Source organism: Aspergillus pseudodeflectus, assembly GCF_044049435.1.
Source record: "Aspergillus pseudodeflectus strain CBS 756.74 chromosome Unknown BJX68scaffold_29, whole genome shotgun sequence".
Taxonomy (NCBI): Eukaryota; Fungi; Ascomycota; class Eurotiomycetes; order Eurotiales; family Aspergillaceae; genus Aspergillus; species Aspergillus pseudodeflectus.
This window is the reverse complement of record NW_027263805.1, coordinates 61,791-81,140: the sequence shown is the minus strand read 5'-3', so window position 1 is coordinate 81,140 and position 19,350 is coordinate 61,791. Positions and strand designations below refer to the sequence as shown.

The 19,350-nt window shown below is 51.7% G+C and overlaps 4 protein-coding genes and 1 non-coding gene across 5 annotated transcripts; 2 read left to right on the top strand and 3 right to left on the bottom strand.

Moving 5' to 3' along the window:
- Window positions 1-126: 126 nt before the first annotated feature.
- Window positions 127-1,761, top strand: BJX68DRAFT_239795 (malate dehydrogenase). The gene is made up of 5 exons (XM_071040588.1): window positions 127-307; window positions 406-523; window positions 590-739; window positions 804-898; window positions 956-1,761. The coding sequence occupies exons 1-5, from the start codon at window positions 242-244 to the stop codon at window positions 1,547-1,549; spliced, it is 1,023 nt and encodes a 340-aa protein (XP_070897615.1). The 5' UTR covers window positions 127-241; the 3' UTR covers window positions 1,550-1,761.
- Window positions 1,762-2,107: 346 nt separating this feature from the next.
- BJX68DRAFT_t110 lies at window positions 2,108-2,229 on the bottom strand. The gene has a single exon. It is a non-coding gene; the product is annotated as a tRNA-Met (tRNA).
- A 224-nt stretch (window positions 2,230-2,453) lies between these two features.
- BJX68DRAFT_111807 (ATP-binding protein) lies at window positions 2,454-5,118 on the bottom strand. Its single transcript, XM_071035923.1, has 3 exons — window positions 4,863-5,118; window positions 2,902-4,804; window positions 2,454-2,848 (listed from the first exon to the last, which is right to left on the bottom strand). Coding segments are annotated over exons 1-3 (2,064 nt in total). The 5' UTR covers window positions 4,865-5,118; the 3' UTR covers window positions 2,454-2,689.
- Window positions 5,119-8,327: 3,209 nt separating this feature from the next.
- Window positions 8,328-9,347, top strand: BJX68DRAFT_268156 (uncharacterized protein; the record flags this gene model as incomplete). Its single annotated transcript, XM_071046004.1, has 3 exons — window positions 8,328-8,495; window positions 8,603-8,983; window positions 9,096-9,347. The coding sequence occupies 3 exons, from the start codon at window positions 8,328-8,330 to the stop codon at window positions 9,345-9,347; spliced, it is 801 nt and encodes a 266-aa protein (XP_070897613.1).
- Window positions 9,348-9,895: 548 nt separating this feature from the next.
- On the bottom strand, window positions 9,896-18,758 carry BJX68DRAFT_256110 (HbrB-domain-containing protein; the record flags this gene model as incomplete). Its single annotated transcript, XM_071043141.1, has 10 exons — window positions 9,896-10,678; window positions 10,709-12,398; window positions 12,914-13,170; window positions 13,263-13,344; window positions 13,481-13,963; window positions 14,012-14,120; window positions 14,172-16,716; window positions 17,394-18,026; window positions 18,075-18,661; window positions 18,713-18,758. The coding sequence occupies 10 exons, from the start codon at window positions 18,756-18,758 to the stop codon at window positions 9,896-9,898; spliced, it is 7,215 nt and encodes a 2,404-aa protein (XP_070897612.1).
- Between the last annotated feature and the right edge of the window lie 592 nt (window positions 18,759-19,350).

The window sequence follows — 19,350 nt, the reverse complement described above, 5'->3', positions numbered from 1 at the left end:
AGCAAATCCCGGGACTGTCGCAAGCATGTCCCGTGAGTCCGAAGTGGTTCCGTTGGGGCCCGTAGCCGTGGGGATCGAAAACGTATCGAGCGTTTTAACCGCCCCCAAACTCTTTTTCTTTCTCACCGGCAACGGCTCTCTTCTTCTCTTCTCTTTTCCATCTCCCCATCATCCCAATTGTATCTCCCCGCCTCCTTATCTCCTTTTGATACACCTTTGCCGTCTTTAGCCTTCAGATACCATGTTCGCTGCTCGCCAATCCTTCGGTCTTCTCCAGAAGCGGGCCTTCTCGGCTTCTGCTCGCCAGGTACGTAGACTCGGCGAGAGCTCGGTGCTTTCGCTTCTTTGCTATGTACCTCCGAGGTACCTGATCTATTCAATCGCTTACTATTCTTCGAGTATTAGGCCTCCAAGGTCACCGTCCTCGGTGCCGGTGGTGGTATTGGACAGCCCCTCTCCCTCCTCCTTAAGCTCAACCCCCGTGTCTCTGAGCTCGCCCTCTACGATATCCGCGGTGGACCCGGTATGTGTCTTACCTCAAGCTGTTCGCAACATTTTCGCGGTTCGAACTGACCGAACCTTCTTCTAGGTGTCGCTGCCGACCTTAGCCACATCAACACCAACAGCACCGTCTCTGGCTACGAGCCCAACGAGTCTGGCCTCCGTGATGCTCTCAAGGGCTCCGAGATCGTCCTCATCCCTGCCGGAGTTCCCCGCAAGCCCGGCATGACCCGTGACGGTATGAATGGCATCATCTGTAGCCAACAGCGCATACGAATAGGAACTGATCACATCTTCAACAGACCTCTTCAACACCAACGCTTCCATCGTCCGTGACCTTGCCAAGGCCGCTGCTGAAGCTTCCCCCGAGGCCAACATCCTCGTCATCTCCAACCCCGTATGCTCCTCCAGCATTTGCTATCAAAATCCCTACTTCCGTGGCTAATTCGACCAGGTCAACTCCACCGTCCCCATCGTCTCTGAGGTCTTTAAGGCCAAGGGTGTCTACAACCCCAAGCGTCTCTTCGGTGTCACCACCCTTGATGTCGTCCGTGCCTCTCGCTTCATCTCCGAGGTCCAGGGCACCGATCCCGCCCAGGAGGCCGTTCCCGTTGTTGGTGGCCACTCCGGTGTGACCATTGTTCCTCTGCTTTCCCAGTCCAACCACCCCAACATTGACGGCGAGACCCGCGACAAGCTCGTCAACCGCATCCAGTTCGGTGGTGATGAGGTCGTCAAGGCCAAGGACGGTGCCGGTTCCGCCACTCTCTCCATGGCCATGGCTGGTGCTCGCTTCGCCGAGTCCCTCCTCCGCGCTGCTCAGGGCGAGAAGGGAGTTATCGAGCCCACCTTCGTTGAGAGCCCCCTTTACCAGGACCGTGGCGTCAACTTCTTCGCCTCCAAGGTTGAGCTCGGCCCCAACGGTGTTGAGAAGATCTTCCCCGTCGGTGAGGTCAACGCCTATGAGCAGAAGCTCCTTGATGACTGCCTCCGCGACCTGGCCAAGAACATCAAGAAGGGCATTGACTTCGTCAAGTCCAACCCTTAAATACTTTTTCATGAATTTTGAACGTTCTGCAGCGGCGTTCCTCCCTGTATAACAGTCTCGTCATACCATCTACCTACCTCATTTCCATCGACTAGTACTACTTTGGAGAAACGCAGCTGCTGATGGAGTATTCTCTCAGGGGGCCGGGTGACGGGGAGATATGACATGTATTTCCTACAAAATATAAATCAAATCGTAATTACGACTTATGATAACTCCATATTTCTGCGCATCCAGTAAACTCGATTGTAGTCAGGTTCAAGCTGCAATAATGAAATATTCCATAGCCAAACAGAGCCAACACACAGATTTCAGTTCTCCGCAATAAGAACAATCACTGTCTAATAGTACGTAGGCATATGTTTCCTTGTCATTCGACCTCTCCTGCCCACTCAATCTGATAATCTGATAGCGTAATTAGCGTCCCCTGCCGACCCACCCTCATCCACCCTGCCACCTGGTGAGTCGGTGGCCGAAGCACAAAAAGCCGAGAGAGACTAGATACACAAAAAAAAAAGACGTACCCACAAGACAAAGCCGATGAGCAGTAAAATATCATGCCTCCACCCAGGATCGAACTGGGGACCTCGAGATGTCGCAGATAATTCTCATTCCTGTTTGAGCAGGAACGTCATATCGAAATATGAGACTCGCGTCATAACCAACTAGACCATAGAGGCGCGATGAAGATACCTTGAAAGGTATTCGGATTATCAACCAAACAGGGTGAGGCAGTCTGATATTGCCGCCTGGTAGTCCTCATTGGCTTGGCTTGCGTTTATTGTCTTCTCTCTACTGGACCCTGGACAACGGCCTGATGAAGGAGAACTGTGCGATATATATTTACATTATAGACTACGCATTGAAACTAGCTGCTTGGAGGATGTCTTGAGCAAAACTAACTACTGTTCTGTTATTCTGTCTAGCTCCCTAGTGGAGATATGCAAATCCTCAAATGCATAAAATCAGGCAGCAAAACAATCATCATTCGTGATTCGTGAACCCCTCTTGTTAGGCATAACAAAAGAGCAAAAGTATCCAATAATGAGGAGCAGGAAAGCAAGAAAGATAGGCACTAAAAGCATTATCCCAAGCACAGAGCAGAGAACTTCAGAGGTGGAGAGATTAAAGCAAACTCAATCAAGTGTAACTCCTCATCGCATCGATGTAACCAGTCCCTCCGCGTAGATCATGATCGAATGTCTCTGCCACGTCAAGAACACGTTTGATGTGCTCCATGGATAGAGGGGTTTTCTCATTGACGGCAAGGGCTTGAGCTGTGCGGACGGAGTTTTTGATCTGTGCAACGGTTAGCTAGATGTACAAAGCTTGATAGGAAATGGGTAACTCACCTGTCGTCCATTGAGGTTATGGCGTGACAGAAGATCGTAGTCCTTGTCCGTAAACGTGGCTGTCTGTACACCGTCCATAGCTTGAACCTTTTCAAGGAACATCTTCCATACGCTGCGCTTGGCTTTTGTGGTGAGGTCACCGTAGCGCAGTGCAACGTGGATACGGGATTGGAAGGCATCGTCAAACGTTTCCACCCGATTAGTCGTGAGGAAGAGAATACCCTGGAAGTACTCAAGAAGACGAAGGAAGATGCTGACGAGTGCGTTGCGGTGGATGTCCTGGATTGTTCGCTTCTCCAAGAAGATGTCTGCCTCGTCAAGGAGGAGCACGGCTCCCCAAGAGTGAGCAATGTCCAGGATCTTGTTCAACTCTGCTTCTAACGTCCTTGAGTCTGTACCGAGCTCTCCAGCACTCACCATGTACAGGGGCCGCTTCAAAAGTTCTGCGATTCCTTCAGCTGTGAGTGTTTTGCCAGTACCCGGTGGGCCGTGGAGCACAGCAACGAGGCCTTTGCCCTTTCCTTGAATCACATCGTCGATATTTTGCGCGGCGCAGAAGGTGTGTGACTCCACCAAAGCCTTGACGATCGACTTTTGATTGTCTGGGAGGACCAGCGACCGGAACGCATCTTCATTCCATTCAATATCACTGATTCCAGAGATGCTGAATTCAAGCCATAGTTTTTCACTAAAAGCAAACCCCAGAACGACCGGGCTCGCTATAAGCAATTCTTCCTCCGTAAAATCCCGCTCAGAAGCATCACCAACTTCATCCATGTTTTCCTTCTGGATTTCGTTCCCATTCTCGTCAACCTCTACCGGGACGACTTGAGGCCGGCCATTGTCGTCCCTAACAACCTTGTACTTGTACTGCGGTGAATCTGAGTCGCGGCGGTGAGCTTGTGGTTGATCCGACTCCGACCCTGAGACACAACAACACCCAGCATCGCTATCATCGGAGTCACCCAGGAAATCGGGGTCTTTAGGGCGGACCGTGCTGATGGGGTAGTTCGGATTGATCCGACGGTGGATAGCCGGGTCAATCATAACTCGCCCGTTGATATTGACTTTGATGACCGTGCGCTTCTTCTTATAGAATGCCATACCCTTATGGAACCGATAGTTCATACCCCTCAAAGCCACGAACTTCTTACCACGCTCAATGAGCTTCGCTTTAACCTCCTCGGCTTCGCGATGATACTTGAGCGGGTAACATCCCAGGCTGGTGATCTTCCGGGCTCCCTTAAACGATTCGACCTCAGCTGCCATGGTTCCCATTCCGAACGTCTTCCCATCGTATTCGAGATACCGGCCTTCAATGCTGTACCACTGACCTTTCATGAACGATGACTCCTTGGTGGCGTACTCAATCTTGAACGCGCGAGGCTCATCCTGGTTTCCGTACGTAGGCGCGTACGCAATTGTGTTCGGTTTGAACAATGCCCACAGCAGGTCGAAGGTGATTGTATTTGCCTCCAGCAAGGGATATAGCGTCTTCTTCGTCTCGGCATAGTCCATATCCAGGTATTTGATGAGGACTTTCAGATGACTGGCTTTGATAGCTGCTATCTTCCTTGCCTTCTTTTTCTTCTCTGTCTTGGCCTGCTGCTTGAGCTCCTTCATATATTGACGAGTTTCCTCCAGGTACAGGAAGAGCATGTTGGGATCGACCACAGCCGTCTCTTGGACCAGGCTGACACCCTTGACGCCATCCATGACCTTGCTCAAAGCGTCGCGAAGGTGCTTGCTCTTGAGGTCCACAACCGTTTCCAAGTACTTGTTATCCCAGTCAAACTTGCGGCGAACAGTGAAGAGATACTGGTCCCATTCATTCACGGAGGGGTCGTCGACGGTCTCGGTGAGCTTGAAGTTGTGGATTGTATTGTCCCATACTATGCAAAGCCAGGCCAAAAAGTCAGCAGCGCCAAGAGGGGAGAGGGAGAGCGGGAGGAATTACGCACATTGGTCGACTCGTTTGAAAGCAACCTTTGAACCAGCCTTCTTCTTCAGCTTCTTGCTTTCCCCAAGCTGATCACCCAGGGACCGTCTCGCGCGCCCTTTACCACGTTTCCCTTCCGTTTGCGCCTGCTTTGACTTTAGCTTAGCCTTGGCTAGGGTGAGCGATATGTCAAGCAGTTCCGTATCGTCATCATCGTATTGTTGATCTTCAGAAGAGTCGCTCTTTGGATCAAGTATCCTGGACTTCTTTTTCGACTTGATCTTGTTGATGAATTTCTTCAGCTGTTTCTCATCAAGGGAATCATCGTGCTCGGTCTCCTCAACATCTGACTCGGTGTCTGTTTCAGACTCATAGCGCGACTTGAGCTTCTTCTTCTTGTTACGCCTTCGATGCTTCTTCGTTTTGGCTCGTGTTAGCCTCCGCCGAGAATGCCGGTCGACTTCCGGCGCGGACGAGTCTGACGAGGAGTCTTCATCTTCCGGGGCAGAGACGTTTGAACTGGCACTCTCAGATGAGGAGCTCAAGTCGGAGGAGCTGTCGTCGCTGGGGGTCACTATTGATGAACTCTTGCCCGCGCGGGTCTTCTTCTTGGAGCTGCGAGTTCGAGCGTTGGGATCCTGTTCCTTTCCAGGGTGCTTCTTGCAAGCGGTCTTTTTTGAATTGCTCTCCGAAACCGATACTGCCGGCTTCGCCTCAGATTTGCCAGCATTGTTATCGACAGCTGGGTCAGCTTCGTGCTTGTTTTCGGGCGTTGTGGCAGTGGTCGTGGTGTTCGGAGTGTCGGCCATAGCTTCTTGCTGGCGCTGTTGAGAGACTGGAGAAGGGACCCACTGTGGAGCTTCGCGGAGCGGAGCTGTAGATGAACTGAGGTTGTGGTTAGCGTTTGGACTCGTTTGCGTCTCGAACTCCAGGACAGAAGACCGCCGGGGATTGCTTGAGCTTGGGGGAGAAGGACTAGGATTTGCGGACATTAAGAATAATTTGTAAGTGTGAGTTGGAACAGTTATAGGTCGCAGAATGGAAAAAGTTGAAAGACTGCAGATGCTGAACGATTGGGCGGGGAGCGGGAAGGTGCCGGTGGTGAAAGCTTCCAGCAACAAGAAAGAACGGTGGACGAAAGACGAAGAAGAAAATGGACAGCGAGATGATCTATGAAGGTGGCGCACTTAAAATAAAGACCACGATGCTTCAGTGCGTGGCCTGCCTTGCATCGACGGCCCAGAGAATTATTGGCTGGGAACAAGTGAAGCTGGTCTGGCGGTGTGTTAGTCTGACAGCTTGGAAAAAAGAACCTTATATGAGGATGGGGTCGACACGGGCTGAAGCCCAAGAGATGTGGAAGATGAAATGAGCGAACGGGGAGAGTCAGTAGTTGGCTTCTAATAAAGCAGAAACACAGGCGGCCAGGCTGGACAGGCAGAGATCAGCCTTATATAACCCTGAGCGATGGGAACAGTCGAAGAGAGAGACAAGGGATAGAAAAGCAATCAGCGCAGGCCCCAAGAGTCACAGCTGGCAGGCAATGCTCGTTGTTGCTTCACTCGAGCTGATGCCTGGTGAAGGCTGACTCCAGATCTAGGAGGGTAATGTGATCTGTGATCTGATGACTCCCGACCTGAATACTTTCCTGCGCCGTCGGCCACCTCTTCTTCGCCCCACGATGCACGTTGGCTTTCTTTGACCTCCTTTTATCTCGACGATCGTCATTAGCCTGGACGAGGCGGAACTTAGTCCATCTTATCAGCTTCGTCTTCCCCAACGAGCTGAAGAAATCAACAGGGGTCTGGTTTCTGGATGACATTTGGGGTGCAGTCGCAGCTTTTAATGCCTGGTACCCCGGGACAAGATTTCTGAGCTAAATACCTTCCAGTTCTCCAAGTTTGACCAATATACCTTGGGGGGTTCTCCCGTCTCGCTGCTCATCGAACAGCGTTCTAACCAGCTGGCATACAGATCCGGGTCCTGGATCCGCACGCCTACAACACCCTTCCTCCTCCGCGCGGACTCCCGGGCTATTCTTCCCTGCGCATCCCCGGTGAGTTTCTTATTCCTACGTACCATCTTCGGACGGAACTTGGCTGGTGATCGAGCGATCCATCCATCGTCTGCAGCAACGTCATAATACAAAGTACCCGATTCTGGTCACCGGCGCTTCCCTCGCCAGGCATCCCGCTCCCAAATTGCAGTCAGGAATGGAACATGGACACGGGACGAACAAGAGCTGGGAGGATGGGCGGAAGGACTGGACTGACCACCGAAATTCTGGATCCGTCTTACACGAATCGCTGATCGTGAGGTCCCAAGAGAAAATGTAGCTCAAGTACGATGGGGCAGGCCTGACGAATGACATTGTTCATTTTTCACTTGTTGTATGCAAAGTCATCAGTGCTCTGGCTAGTGCAAGTACTTTTCCCCATGATTGCTTTTTGCGCCATTATCATTTAGGTTAAGTCCCTACTGATATGATCCTACGGGGTGTACGGAGTAGACGAATACCATGCAAGTTGTTTCGACAGCGCAAGTGCAAGCATTTCAAACACCGCGAACAGTTCAAGTTGAACAGCCAGTTTCGCTTTGTCAAGCAGGGCAGGGAATCCCCCGTCGAGAAGTTCGAACCTGACCCATGAGCTAGCGCTACCAGTGAGAGCCAGCTGTTATTCCCATTTGGTTGGCACCGTACGACTGGACATCCGCTTCGATGGCGCTTTAATGGGCTGCGGATTAATTGGGTGGAAAAGCGAAGGAATCGCGTCGCTTCACTTTCTTTTTTAGTCAAGTATGAATGACCGCCGAGCAAGGATCAAGCAGCTAACTGAACACGAATAAGCAACCAAGCGTCAGGACTAACCTGTCAAACTAGCGCGCCAATCAGTTTCTTGCATAGTTGAGCCTGGTTCCAAGGTTGTGTAGTGTACTCGACGAGATACACCAACACCTTACTGCTATCATCGATTAACGATTCCCTCCAACAATGGGATGGCTAGATGAAGAGTTCATGTAGGGAGCCTCCTTGTGGTTGTCTAGACTGAATGTTCCAGCAAATATGTAACATTAGAACCGAGTGGACTGAGAATGAGACTCGCTCCAACTCCTTGGACTTCACTTTGTATGAACAGATACAACTTCAGATAGACAACCAAAAGTGAAGCCTATGACCTATGATGCTAGGTGCCTACTCCAGGCTCATCACCACAGTCGTCAAATTGCTATTCAACTGCTCCAACAATAGGGAGTTAACACTCCAGCCCTGAGTGACACTTCCTCACCCTCCCTGTTACTCTCTACCTCTCTGCTTACACCGTTTAACACTGACCACACCAACCCTCTCAAAGATCAACCAGAACCAACCTCTCAATCACTCCTCACCTTCCTCTCCATACCTCTCTTCTCTTCTTATATCCACTTACACACCCTCGAACATCATCTTCTTACTCTCCAGTCAACAACACTGTCCAACACACTCAACATGAGCTCAGATACCTCTCGCGCTGGAACTCCCACCGAGGACTCCAACTCCTTCACTCCCATCAACTCCCCCAAGGGCCGAGAGCTTGACGCAGCCATGAAAGCAAAGCAGGAAGAACAGGACGAGAACCTCTCTACCTCGGCTGCCCAAAGCCAAAATGTGAAAGAAGTATGTATACCTCTACCATACATCTACCCCTTTCAGAGCCCTCATTACACCACAGAAACCTACAAGACCAAGCAGTTTTGGACTCGACCAGCTAACAAACACAACAGGCCAAATCCTCACCCGCCAAAAAGCCCGGCACCACGCCTGCAAAGGGCTCTGGAGCCTCATCCACCCCTAGTAAGCGAGCCCGCAAGACCGCTGGCGACACTACAACTCCGACCAAGCGAGCCAGAAAAGACAGTACCGGCAGCCCCAGCACCAAGGGAGCCAGCCCACGCAAAGCAGCACTCCCGCCCGTCCCTTCCTCGCTCGCCGAAGCTGGAACGGAGGACAAGATGATCCTCAACCTGCGCGACGTTGAGGGCAAGTCGTGGGGGGAGATCACCAAGCTGTTCATCTCCGTTACGGGTATTCAAGTCGGGGGCACTACGTTGCGGCTTAGGCATGCGGCTATGAAGGCCAAGTTTGTGGAGATTCCGGATGAGGATGTATGTTGCTTTTACCCTCCTCCCGTTCTTCTCTTCATCCTCTTCTTCCTTTTTTTTCTCCTTTGCCATTATACTTCTCCGTTATAAGAGACTGACCGGTGTCCACGTACAGGCCACCCGCCTCCTCCGCCTCAAGAAGGAAATCGAAGACAAATTCGAGTCTGAAAAGTGGGCGAGGATCTCAGAGGCGATTGTCACCGACGGAGGAGGCAAGTATCCCACCGCGACACTGCAGAAGAAGTTCAAGCAGTTGGATAAGGATGGTGTGTCTGCTGCTTCTATTGCAGCTGTTACTGCTTCTACAGGCGCTGTGAACAATGTGAATGGAGGAGACGATGGCGAAGAAGACGAGGATGAGGAGTAGTCAATGAGTGTGTCTCTTTTTCCCTCCCCTTAATCCACTGAGATCTACGGAGTATCTGGTTGCATTTTGTTTCATTTCGTTTATTTGGGGGGCATCGGAACGGGGAGTTTGGTGATTAGGTTGGTTGATTCGTGGATTTATGGACTCGGCGTTGGGAGGCTGGATACGATACCCCGAGAGATAGCATAGGTGCAGGATTGGCTTTATCATGGTTTAGTGGGCAATCAGTTACAGAAGGAGTGCTCGACCTTACTCTCCATCTAACAAAATTGAAGTGAATTCATAATTGAAATTCCTGGGTGACTCCATTCAGTAACCCTACATATAGATAACACCGCCGATAATGATACTCAGAACCAACAGCCTTGAGAAGCCTGCCCAACCTAAGCGAGACTCACGCAAACAACCTGAAAAAAAACGTCCCTGATGCGCCACGCATGTTCACCAAGCAGCCTCATTCTGTACCAGACAAGAACGAAGCCAACCCTAGGAAAGGTACACCCCAGGAAAGGTACAAGAAAACGAGAAGATAAAAGCAGATTGGAAGGTTATAAGACGCTCAATTCCTGACGCTGGAGATTCAACCTATCCAAGGCAGCGGTGGCGTCCTTCACAGACTCGTCACTATCCGCTCTCGTGACAATTGGTGGGCGAATCTTGGTTCCCACGAACCCGCGTCTATCCCGGCCTGTGCGACCCCGACCAAGCCAGTTGTGTTTGAGATCCTTGCTTAACGTCTCGATCTTGTCCTGCGAGTCGTCGTTTGTCTGGACGCTTGCGAGGACACTCACGCATTGCAGCATCCGGCCGACTGTCTCGGTAATGACTTGCGACGTATCAGCGGTGTTTGCACGGTGGATGATGGTTGGCCGCTGTGTGGGAGATGAGAAGGATTGGAAGATGAGCTGGTCTGGGTTTGAGGATGTGTTGGACGCTGCCCGGCTGCGGTTATAGCCTAGGGAGTCGGAGGAGTAACTGCCGGCTGTGTTGAGGAGAGTCGAGGATTGCGAGCCGTAGCTGCTGAAGCCGCCATCAAGTGACGCAGCAGTTGCGGGGCGACCGCTGTTGCTGCTGCTTTTTGTTGTTACGCTTAAGGCGGATGTCCCAAGTTTGATGTTGTCGAGGCTGAGCCGGGAAAAAGTAGCCTTGAGGCTGTCGTAGCGCGCCATAATGACCATGTCGCGGAATGCGATGAGGACGAGGTTGCGAACTTCGAGGTCGCACCCGCAGTATTCTCCTTCCAAAGCGACACTCCAGAATTCTTTGGCTTCTCGAGAGTTCATCACTGACCCGCATCCTTTGAATTCGAGGTCGAGGGGCAGGAAAACAGCCTGGATGAATGGAAGTATAGTCCCAAACACTAGCATCCAGATTTGCACAAGATGAGGAACCAATTTTTCATCAGGAACGCCATTCAGTGTATGGTTCAATGTCGCAAATCCGGCCTCAAGAAGCTCCCGCAAATCGTCAACAATAGCCGTCGGCGTACGTCTCTGCACGCAGCGCTGAATATGGATGAGAACAAGCTTATTGAGGTCTTCGATCGCAATGCGCACGTCCTCGCCGTCAAAGATGACTAAGAGCTTTGCCTTTAGAAAGTCCCATGCGTCTTCATGGCTCATATTGTGGAGACCAAAGCCTTGTAACGTCTCGCGCAGGGCGGCTTCAGCGAGGATGCCTCCCGTGCTTCCAAGCGATGAGGGACCCGCAAATCCTCCTGATGCTGCACCGGCCATCGTCGAATTTACCAGCCATTCAGGTGGCTCGGTTTCTGCAAGCGCCTTTTCTTCCCTCTTCTTGTCGCGAAGCGCTCGTCCACCGTGAAGGAGATCCAGCCCTCCTACCGACTTGCCAAAGGTAGTGGTCGTGGCACTCGGAGACGCCGGTGTAAAGGAGTAGAGGGACTGAGGAGCATTTGGATCTGACGGTCTGGAATTGCTTGACGCAGACGAGAGGGGGAGGTTGAAATGGTCGTCTCTATCCTTCAGATCTTTCAATTTCAATTTCTGTCGCGATAAGAAATGATGATGTCGATGTGCCTTGTCCTTATCCTTCTCCTTCTCCTTGTCTTTCTCAGGGACCGCTGGGGGTTTATCCGCCGGTACAACGGTGCTCGCTGAAGCATTCGACAAGCTGTACATAGACGAGTTATTTGAAGGAAACGTGTCTGCCAGGCTGGTCGTAGAAGCACTGACGATCCGAGTTAGTCCACCCATCTTGTTCGGCGACGGAAGCGCCTTGTCCTTCACATCTTTATCGCGACCAATAACAATATGCTTGGGCTTTGAAAAGAGCTTCATCTTGGACTTCTCGCCTTTGTGCCTGTGCTCCCGCTCAGGGAGCGCATGTTCCATTCCCGGCGGCGGCATCCGCGGAAAGACATGGTTTGCTGCCGTTGTTGCAGCAGCCTGGCCTACGCCTTGCCCCGTATTCTGTAGATGCTGACCCGTGGAAGATCCTGGTCTTGGCGGTATTTGCGAAGTTGTGGGCGGCGGCGGTGGGGGTGAGACCGAGCCATCGTCTGAGCCGTGTCCATGCACTGTTCGTTTAGAGGGTTGTTGTACAGCAGAATGCTGCTGGCTCAGCATAGCCGCCTGGGCAGCGATCCTTGAGGCTGAGAGCGTGGCGTCGGTTGTCGATGCGGTTGGTAGAGAGGGCTCGAAGAACCCCTGCGAGTGGTGACGCGAGCGCTTATGCAGATCCGACGGGTGGACTCGCCCCGACGGCTTTCTGCTAGAGTCATGATGCGGCATGAAGGAGGTGGGCGAACGCGCAGGGGGTATCACGAGGCCGGAAATGCCGTTGTTGGAAGGCAGAGGTGAGCGGAGAGTCGGTCGAGGGGAGGAGGTCCCGGGGTTGTAGCGGGTCGTTTGGAATGCAGAGATGGCCGTCGCATTCGAGATCACCGAGGAGGCATCACTTCCAGAGGAGCCTGGGCGGTCGAATTCGTCATCAAAGGAGTGACGCGGGGGGACTGGGGAGCGCGAGGCGGTTCGCTCTGGCGAGAGCGTGACAGGCGAGCGCAGCATTTGGGCGGAGGTTGGAACGAGGCTGTGTATGTAATCGACGGGGGGCATTGACTGCAAGGGTCAGGCGTCTACTCCGCAAGCATCGCCATTTTCTGGGTTGACAATTGTGTTCAGCGCATCGGGATGAGTAGAAAGTTGAAACTCAGCAGCCTGAGACGAGTCCAAGACCCCAAGACTTAGGCCAGACGATCAATATTGCTGTCGATCGTTTTGCCCTCAGCTCCGCAACACGCTGGACTCGAACCTGTCTCCAGCCGCTTTCCGTTGCAAGTCTGCCCCGCCTACAATTTCTCCTCTCCCACTCTCTTTCAACTTTTCTTCGCTGCACAAAATTTTAGAGTCAGTTCAAGCAGACAGAGTCAAACAATAGCAAAATGGCCCCCTCCACGGACCACAGTCGGACGAATACCTTCAGCGCCGCATATTCCTCGCCCCAGCTGAATGGCACGTTCGAGCACACAATCCACTCAACCCCACCGAATCCCTCCCAACAAGACGTGAAAACCAAGGTCGCTTATCTCTCGGAGCTCAGAAAACTCGTTCCCGAGCTGCAGAATGATATAAACGTCTTTCTTACCCAGCAGATGGAGGAAGACAAAAAAGCTGCCGAAGCGCAAGGCCGTCAGTTGTCGGAGAAGGAAGCCAAAGAGGAAGAAAACTACGGAGAAGAAGTTGTCGAGGACGATGCTTGAGCGAGCGCAAATCATATGGTGGCTACGCGAGTGTGGAAGAGCCGATGTCAGATCCACAAGAAAAGGCCTATATTGGGAGGACCCGATCCCACCACGGGAACGCTATAGTACATCGACAAATCGCTAATCAATGTTGAGTCCTTGGGTAATCTCATTATCCCTGGGTATCAAGAACGAAAGATTCGCCATCTCACACGCTCCATGGCCTCTCTGAACTGGATAGCGACGAAAATGCAAAAGACGCGCTCAAATGAATCAATGCCACATATCACAAATCTCGGATCTATGTACTGAGAACACATACAATTACGAAGAGGGCATGCGGCTGGCACAGCCTAGATGTACAACAGTATTACTGCGACGTGTTAGCAAGATCAGCCGCCACTGTTTGCAGGGAAAAAAGCCGACTTACTCAGGGAACACATTAATCACACTCCCGCCAATTCTCTTGTAACAGACACCACAGACCCGTTCTTCGGTGACTGTGACATGCCTCGATCTCGATGACTTCCCATCCGTTCCCTCGCCGACCAGCAGCTGCGCACGTGTCTTGATGTTCTGAACTTTGAGGAGGTTTGCAGTAATTCTGCTCTCGTTCAGGATTGTGTTTGCCACGCGCATGCGGCCCTTGAAGTAGAACTCGAGTTCCTTGACAGGGAGGGATTCAGGGATTAAGTCTAACGCAGAGTTGGCGGGCAGTCGGGATCCATGCTTGGCTAGAATGTCAAGGGCAGGACCGTACCGCGGTTTGTGCCCGTGTGGTGGGGTTAGGTACAGGGACAGCAAGGTCAAGTATATTGAGGGCCCTTCATCCGATGGAGCAAGCGCTGAATACTCCGCTGCTGGGCCGCTAGGTGTGGGCGTATCTTCTGTCCGGTGAAGATGATTGCAGTATCTGTCTATGTTAGCACTCCGTCAAGAGCTCCTCGGTTTGATTACGTACTCTTCTGCCTTGTCATAATCTTCAATCTTGAAAACGTAGATCTCCAAAGCTTGTCTATGCTGCCCCATCTTGCTAAATAGGATTGCACGGGCTTTGAAAAATTCCGGGTCTATCAAGTATCAGCACCGGATATCCAGTAGAAGAGAGATTCCCAACGCACCCTCACGATCCAGGCGCCCCAAAATCTTGGAAGGCGAGTACTGGTCGCTAGACTGTAACATGTTGATGAACTTCTCTGCCCACTCCAGGTAGTCTTCTTCACTAGGAAACTCATTCTCATCGCTTTTGCGTTTCTGCAAGCGGTCCAAGTAGAGACTAACAAGCCTCTGGTGCAAATCGGGTGTCAAGTCATTCAGCTCTCCAGTAACATGTTCGAGATATCGAACAGCCAGTTTGACATCAATTTTCTGCAGGAACTCAAGCACTTTATCTCGGGGTAGCGTTTCCGCATTCTCAGTGTCTGCAAGGAAGATTTCCATGCCTAATTCGGGCTCCGCACGGACGGGCCATTCTGCAAACTCTAGAATAAGATCTATTTGATCTGGAGGTAGATGCTGCAGATAAGCAATCATTCTCTGAGGGCCATGCAGTTGTGGCGCCGTTTCTTTCTCAGAGTCAGATTGACCAAACTTTTTGAGGAGCTCAAGAGCTTGACGATGCATCCTCTTGCCGTATAAAAAGTCGATGAGATCGTTGTGTCGGCCGGTTTCTTCAAGCTTCTCCATTACGACTTCAGGGTCGCAAAAGTTGGCTATGCGGAAGAGGGACCCTGCCAGAGAAGGCGTGGCATACATGTGAGATCTGAAAAGGGTTGTATCGACGAGCTTTGCCTTCTCGCGCAGTTTCTCGCCAAAGTCTTCTTCACTGTCTGTCGTTAGGTCGAGAAGCTTCATCACGGAAACGGTGTACTCGTCGTTTGCTGCATTGGTCGGCGGGTCAGCTACCTTGAGAGAGCCGTCGGGATTCAAGAATCGTTGGAATCTGCGACGGACATCAGCGAGGTACGCCTGCAGCTCGCGAACAGCAAGCTTAAGATCTTTCCCAGTAAGAGGTTTGCATGGGCGTAGCTCTTCTGCTGGCTTTCCACGGATGCTGCCCGAGTCACTGCCGCTTCCTTCATCGCGCGTTCGGAGGAAGGACATCATTGACGGAGTATGGTTCAAGGCTTTGACGGGGGGTGCTTCCTCGTAATGATTTCCGTCGACCTGGGTTTGACCATCTTGTGGTTTCGGTTGGCTTTCTGTTGTGCTCTCTTCCAGTTCATCTTCCTCTTCGTTGACAGATGTCAGATCACCGGCGATAATCTTAGGGTAGAGCCGTATAACCGTCTCCGGAGGCGCAGAGACGTCAGTAAAGAGCTCGAGGGACTGTCGGTATTTCTGTAGACTAAATAGACCCTGCGCCTTTTCGAGTTTAATCGCGCGTATTCGACCTTCTTTGTCTCTGAGGAGTGCATCTTCGAGCATGGTAGCGAGACTGATGGCCTCATCAAGATAACCCTTCTCTACGAGAGAGTCGATCTGGCTGTCATAATCCAACGCTTCCATTCTCCATACAGTTCGGTCACTTGCCACCAAGAACCCTTTGCCGGCATGGGCTAAGCTTATCGTAGGCTGACCGATGTGCATCGTATTTGCGGACGGTAGTGAGATAGACTGAAGCAACGACAACGTTTCTGGATTTCGGACTTCCAACATCCCCTTCGAGGACTCGTGCAGCGCCAGCAAAAATGGATATGAGTATCCTATATCTGCAGGCGCACTGCTCCATGGGATCTGCCGCCGCCCCAGCGAGTTCCCTTCGACATCGATAAATTGCGTATTGATATCCTTGGCCAACAAGACCTGTCCTTCGCTGAGCCGGGCAGCCAGTGGCTTCGGCGCCGCACCGCCAATCCCAATGTAGCTCATGCTGGCAACACCAACGCCCGCTAGACGGCCGGTTTCCTGCCCTCCAAGGCCTCCGATGCTTCCCGGTCCGACTAAATCAGTGACCGTTTTCGTCTCAATGTCCACCAGGACAAAGTTCGAGCCCAGCCCAGCCACCAGCCTCGTCCCAGAAACCCAAGTAAGGGTCTTTATACCACTCACAAGCGTCAACTCGGCCGTATCATTCTCCAACTCCATATCCCGCCAGGACCACAGGAGTATCTTCCTCTTCACGGCGACCGCAAGGCGGGACACGATCGATGGCACACCGGTTTCGGGATCATTGACAATATTCGACGTCACGGCAAAATTCGTAGCCCCCTTTGTCCGCGTAAGTTGCTCCTGGAGTTCGTAGGTTTGCAAGTCATGAATGGAGACGTATCCGCCGGATAAGGAGACAAGGAGCTTTGCCTCCTTGATCAACGCCAGCTGCTCGATTTTATACCGCGAGAACTTCTCTAGTTCACGTAATAAGTCCGTCTGCTTCACTGTTGTTTTTGCCGCTGCATTGTTGTGATCGCCGCTATCCCCGTTCTGCGTTATGGGCTGTCCGCCGGCGTCACCATCGTCATGGCGGTTGTTATTCTCGGTAGCCTGATGCGGCGTATCGTGCTCAACTTCGTTGACTCGGTAGATTCGTAAGCTTCCGTTGTTCAGTCCGACGAGAACTTTGTCGCCGTATGCAAGGACCGATTCGATTCGCGACTTGTCTCGTTGTTTGAGCTCGACGAGAGGCCGAGCTGTGAATGCGGAGAGCATGGTTGGTTGGGCGGCGATCTTTTACGGTGGTCGTCGCGCCCCTTGACCTTCAAAGAGAGAGACTCGAGTCATGTCCAGCGCGAAGACGCCAGGGATTAACGAGCACAGCTTGCGAAGCAGCTCCTCATGCTGGCATGTCGTCGTTTGGGGAGTTGAGCTTCAATGCTCCGCCGCCAAGCCAGATGATCCCCGAAACGCTTCCCGCCCATGTGACAGCCTGAGGCATTCGCTGTATAGGTACTGTACTAACAAAAAGTTACCATTGTGGTCATATGTGAAGTGCTTGCCAGCTGATTGAGTCTGATTAGAGCCTTCATTGGAGTATTCTATCTACATGAATTTTACTATAAGCTAAAAACGACTAGTTCCACCAGGTAGAAAGTTGCTGTTCCAAACAGCGGGATGGTGTGTGACAAATGAGGGAACGCCTTTCTCTTCGTGTAATAAATATTCTAATAATATCACCGACTGAAATGAAAGGACATACGAATCGGGGAGGCCAGGCATGCTTTCGAGCGGAGACGAGGCAATTCCCATTGGTGGCAGTGGCAAGGGACGGCATAACCAGAAGAAGTATGATGCACGAATCGCAGAAGGCGCAGCCTCCAAACTGTACGGCATACCAAGAAGACGGAGTCCCAGGCAATAGTACCCAAATGCAGAACATATGATTTGAGGAGTTCTTAAGTCTTCACTTCAGTGGGATAGTCCTGGTGTTTTGCGGATGTGCCCTTAGCACGCCACGTTGAAACAGCAGGGATATCAGCCTTGAAGCGCTTCTCCTCGGTTCCGTATGCGCGAGGTGTGAGCTTGATCAGAGTATGTAAAGGAACCTCCATCCACGGACTTTTCTCCTGCGGAATGTTGAGGAAGTATGCATAGATACAGCGCAGGACGGCTTGGTGGGTAACAATGATGACATTCTCACTGCGTTCCAGCTCCATGATGATGGGCTCAAGCCGAATCACGACGTCGCGATATGATTCTCCTCCACGGTAGCGATAATTGTACTTGTCTTCGTCTCGAGCTGCGAAATCTTCGGGATACCGCTCTGCGATTTCTTCATATGTAAGACCATCGCAAACTCCAGAGTCAAGCTCGTCGAGAGCTTTCCATTCCAGCTTCTCGTAACCGGTTTCGGCAGCAAGGTGGCGGGCGGTTTGGATCGTACGCTTGAGAGTTGAGGTCCAAATCACAAGCTTGGTGTTAGGTGGGACACCGGACTTCCTGAGAAGGCCTGGAAGGGCCTTGGCATATGCTTCTCCGCGCTCAGAAATGCTCGAGTCGCCTCCAATCTTTCCTGTCAAATTATACTGCGACTCTCCGTGCTAGAACATGTTAGCAAGGCATACGTAAAATTGTTTGCGACAACATACCCGAGAAAGCCAAATTGAACGGGGTTTGATGTGAAGATTCTGGATGTAATAAACCAAGCGACTTGACAAGTAATTCTTGATCTGGTTTATAATAACGGTAGAGCCGACGTTGATGAGCTTGACATAGGTAAACTCCTTTTCATCATCGTCGATGCCTTCATACACCTTCTCGTAGTTACGAATTCGATTGCGAAAGTCCAAAGCAGCAACTTCAGGGTCCTGCCCCTTGTAGTCGGGCGATGTGGTTTTCACTTCCAGGATATTGTTCATGATAAGTTCTTCATCATCACATACTGACTCGACGAATAGCGTCTCAATACCGGCATCACGACATGTCTCGTGGATCCAGCGGCGTCTTTTCTTCGTCGAATTCGTAGCGTCGAGAATCGCCACAACGCCTTGGCCATTCTTGAACCATTTGATCATGTCCGTGATGGCCGCCTCAGCAGCAGCGCGCCTCATCTTCTCTCCCTCTGAGTTATGAGGGTCAAAGAAATTGGCGCTGGGTTGGGGAGTAGCATTTCTGCGGTACGTCCCCACATTGAATATGCGAGCTTTTACTCCAACCCAGGCAAGATAGCGCATTGCTGTATGCATTAGCAATGCTTCCCTCAATAATGGATGCTGCGAGGACATACCTTTTCCGGCTATGAGACTCTTGCCTCTGGCCGGTAAACCGACCATGACCACGCATATTCTTGAATCATCTGACTACGACCGACATCAGTTTTTGAAATTGATTATGGCTTGGCCTCAGTTTTAGGAGGCGATGGCGGATGAACATTGGCATTGGGAGAACAGGTGTTTGGACCAAGAGCGCGTGTACTAGACTTACACTAGCAAAGAAGGTCTTATGACCGCTCCCGCTCCGGATGGCCGACATGCTGGGCGAAATTTGGCTCCTTGACCCCGGCTCTTCAGGACCTCGGCCGGACTTCCCGACCGGACTGGCAAACAAATGCTGGGGACAGAAATTGCGGAGGGAGCAATCTGGGTAATCTCCGTGGAATTGGCTTCTCCGCAAGGATTTCCGGTTTTCCAAAGTCGCAAGGTATCTCAGAAAAAAATATCACACAATCGATAACAGTAGATCTGGCTGGGCGCCAAATATGTTTAACCTAACAGTCGGTGCGGTGAGCAAGCAAGAGTCGCAGTGAACCGGCGCAGACGTCATACCGCGGGGCAGTGGCTAACTGGTTGACAGAGGTGGGAGTCGCGACTGAAGAGAGAGAGAGAGAGGAGCAACGCAAGCAAGTTATATAGCGAGGAGTCAGCC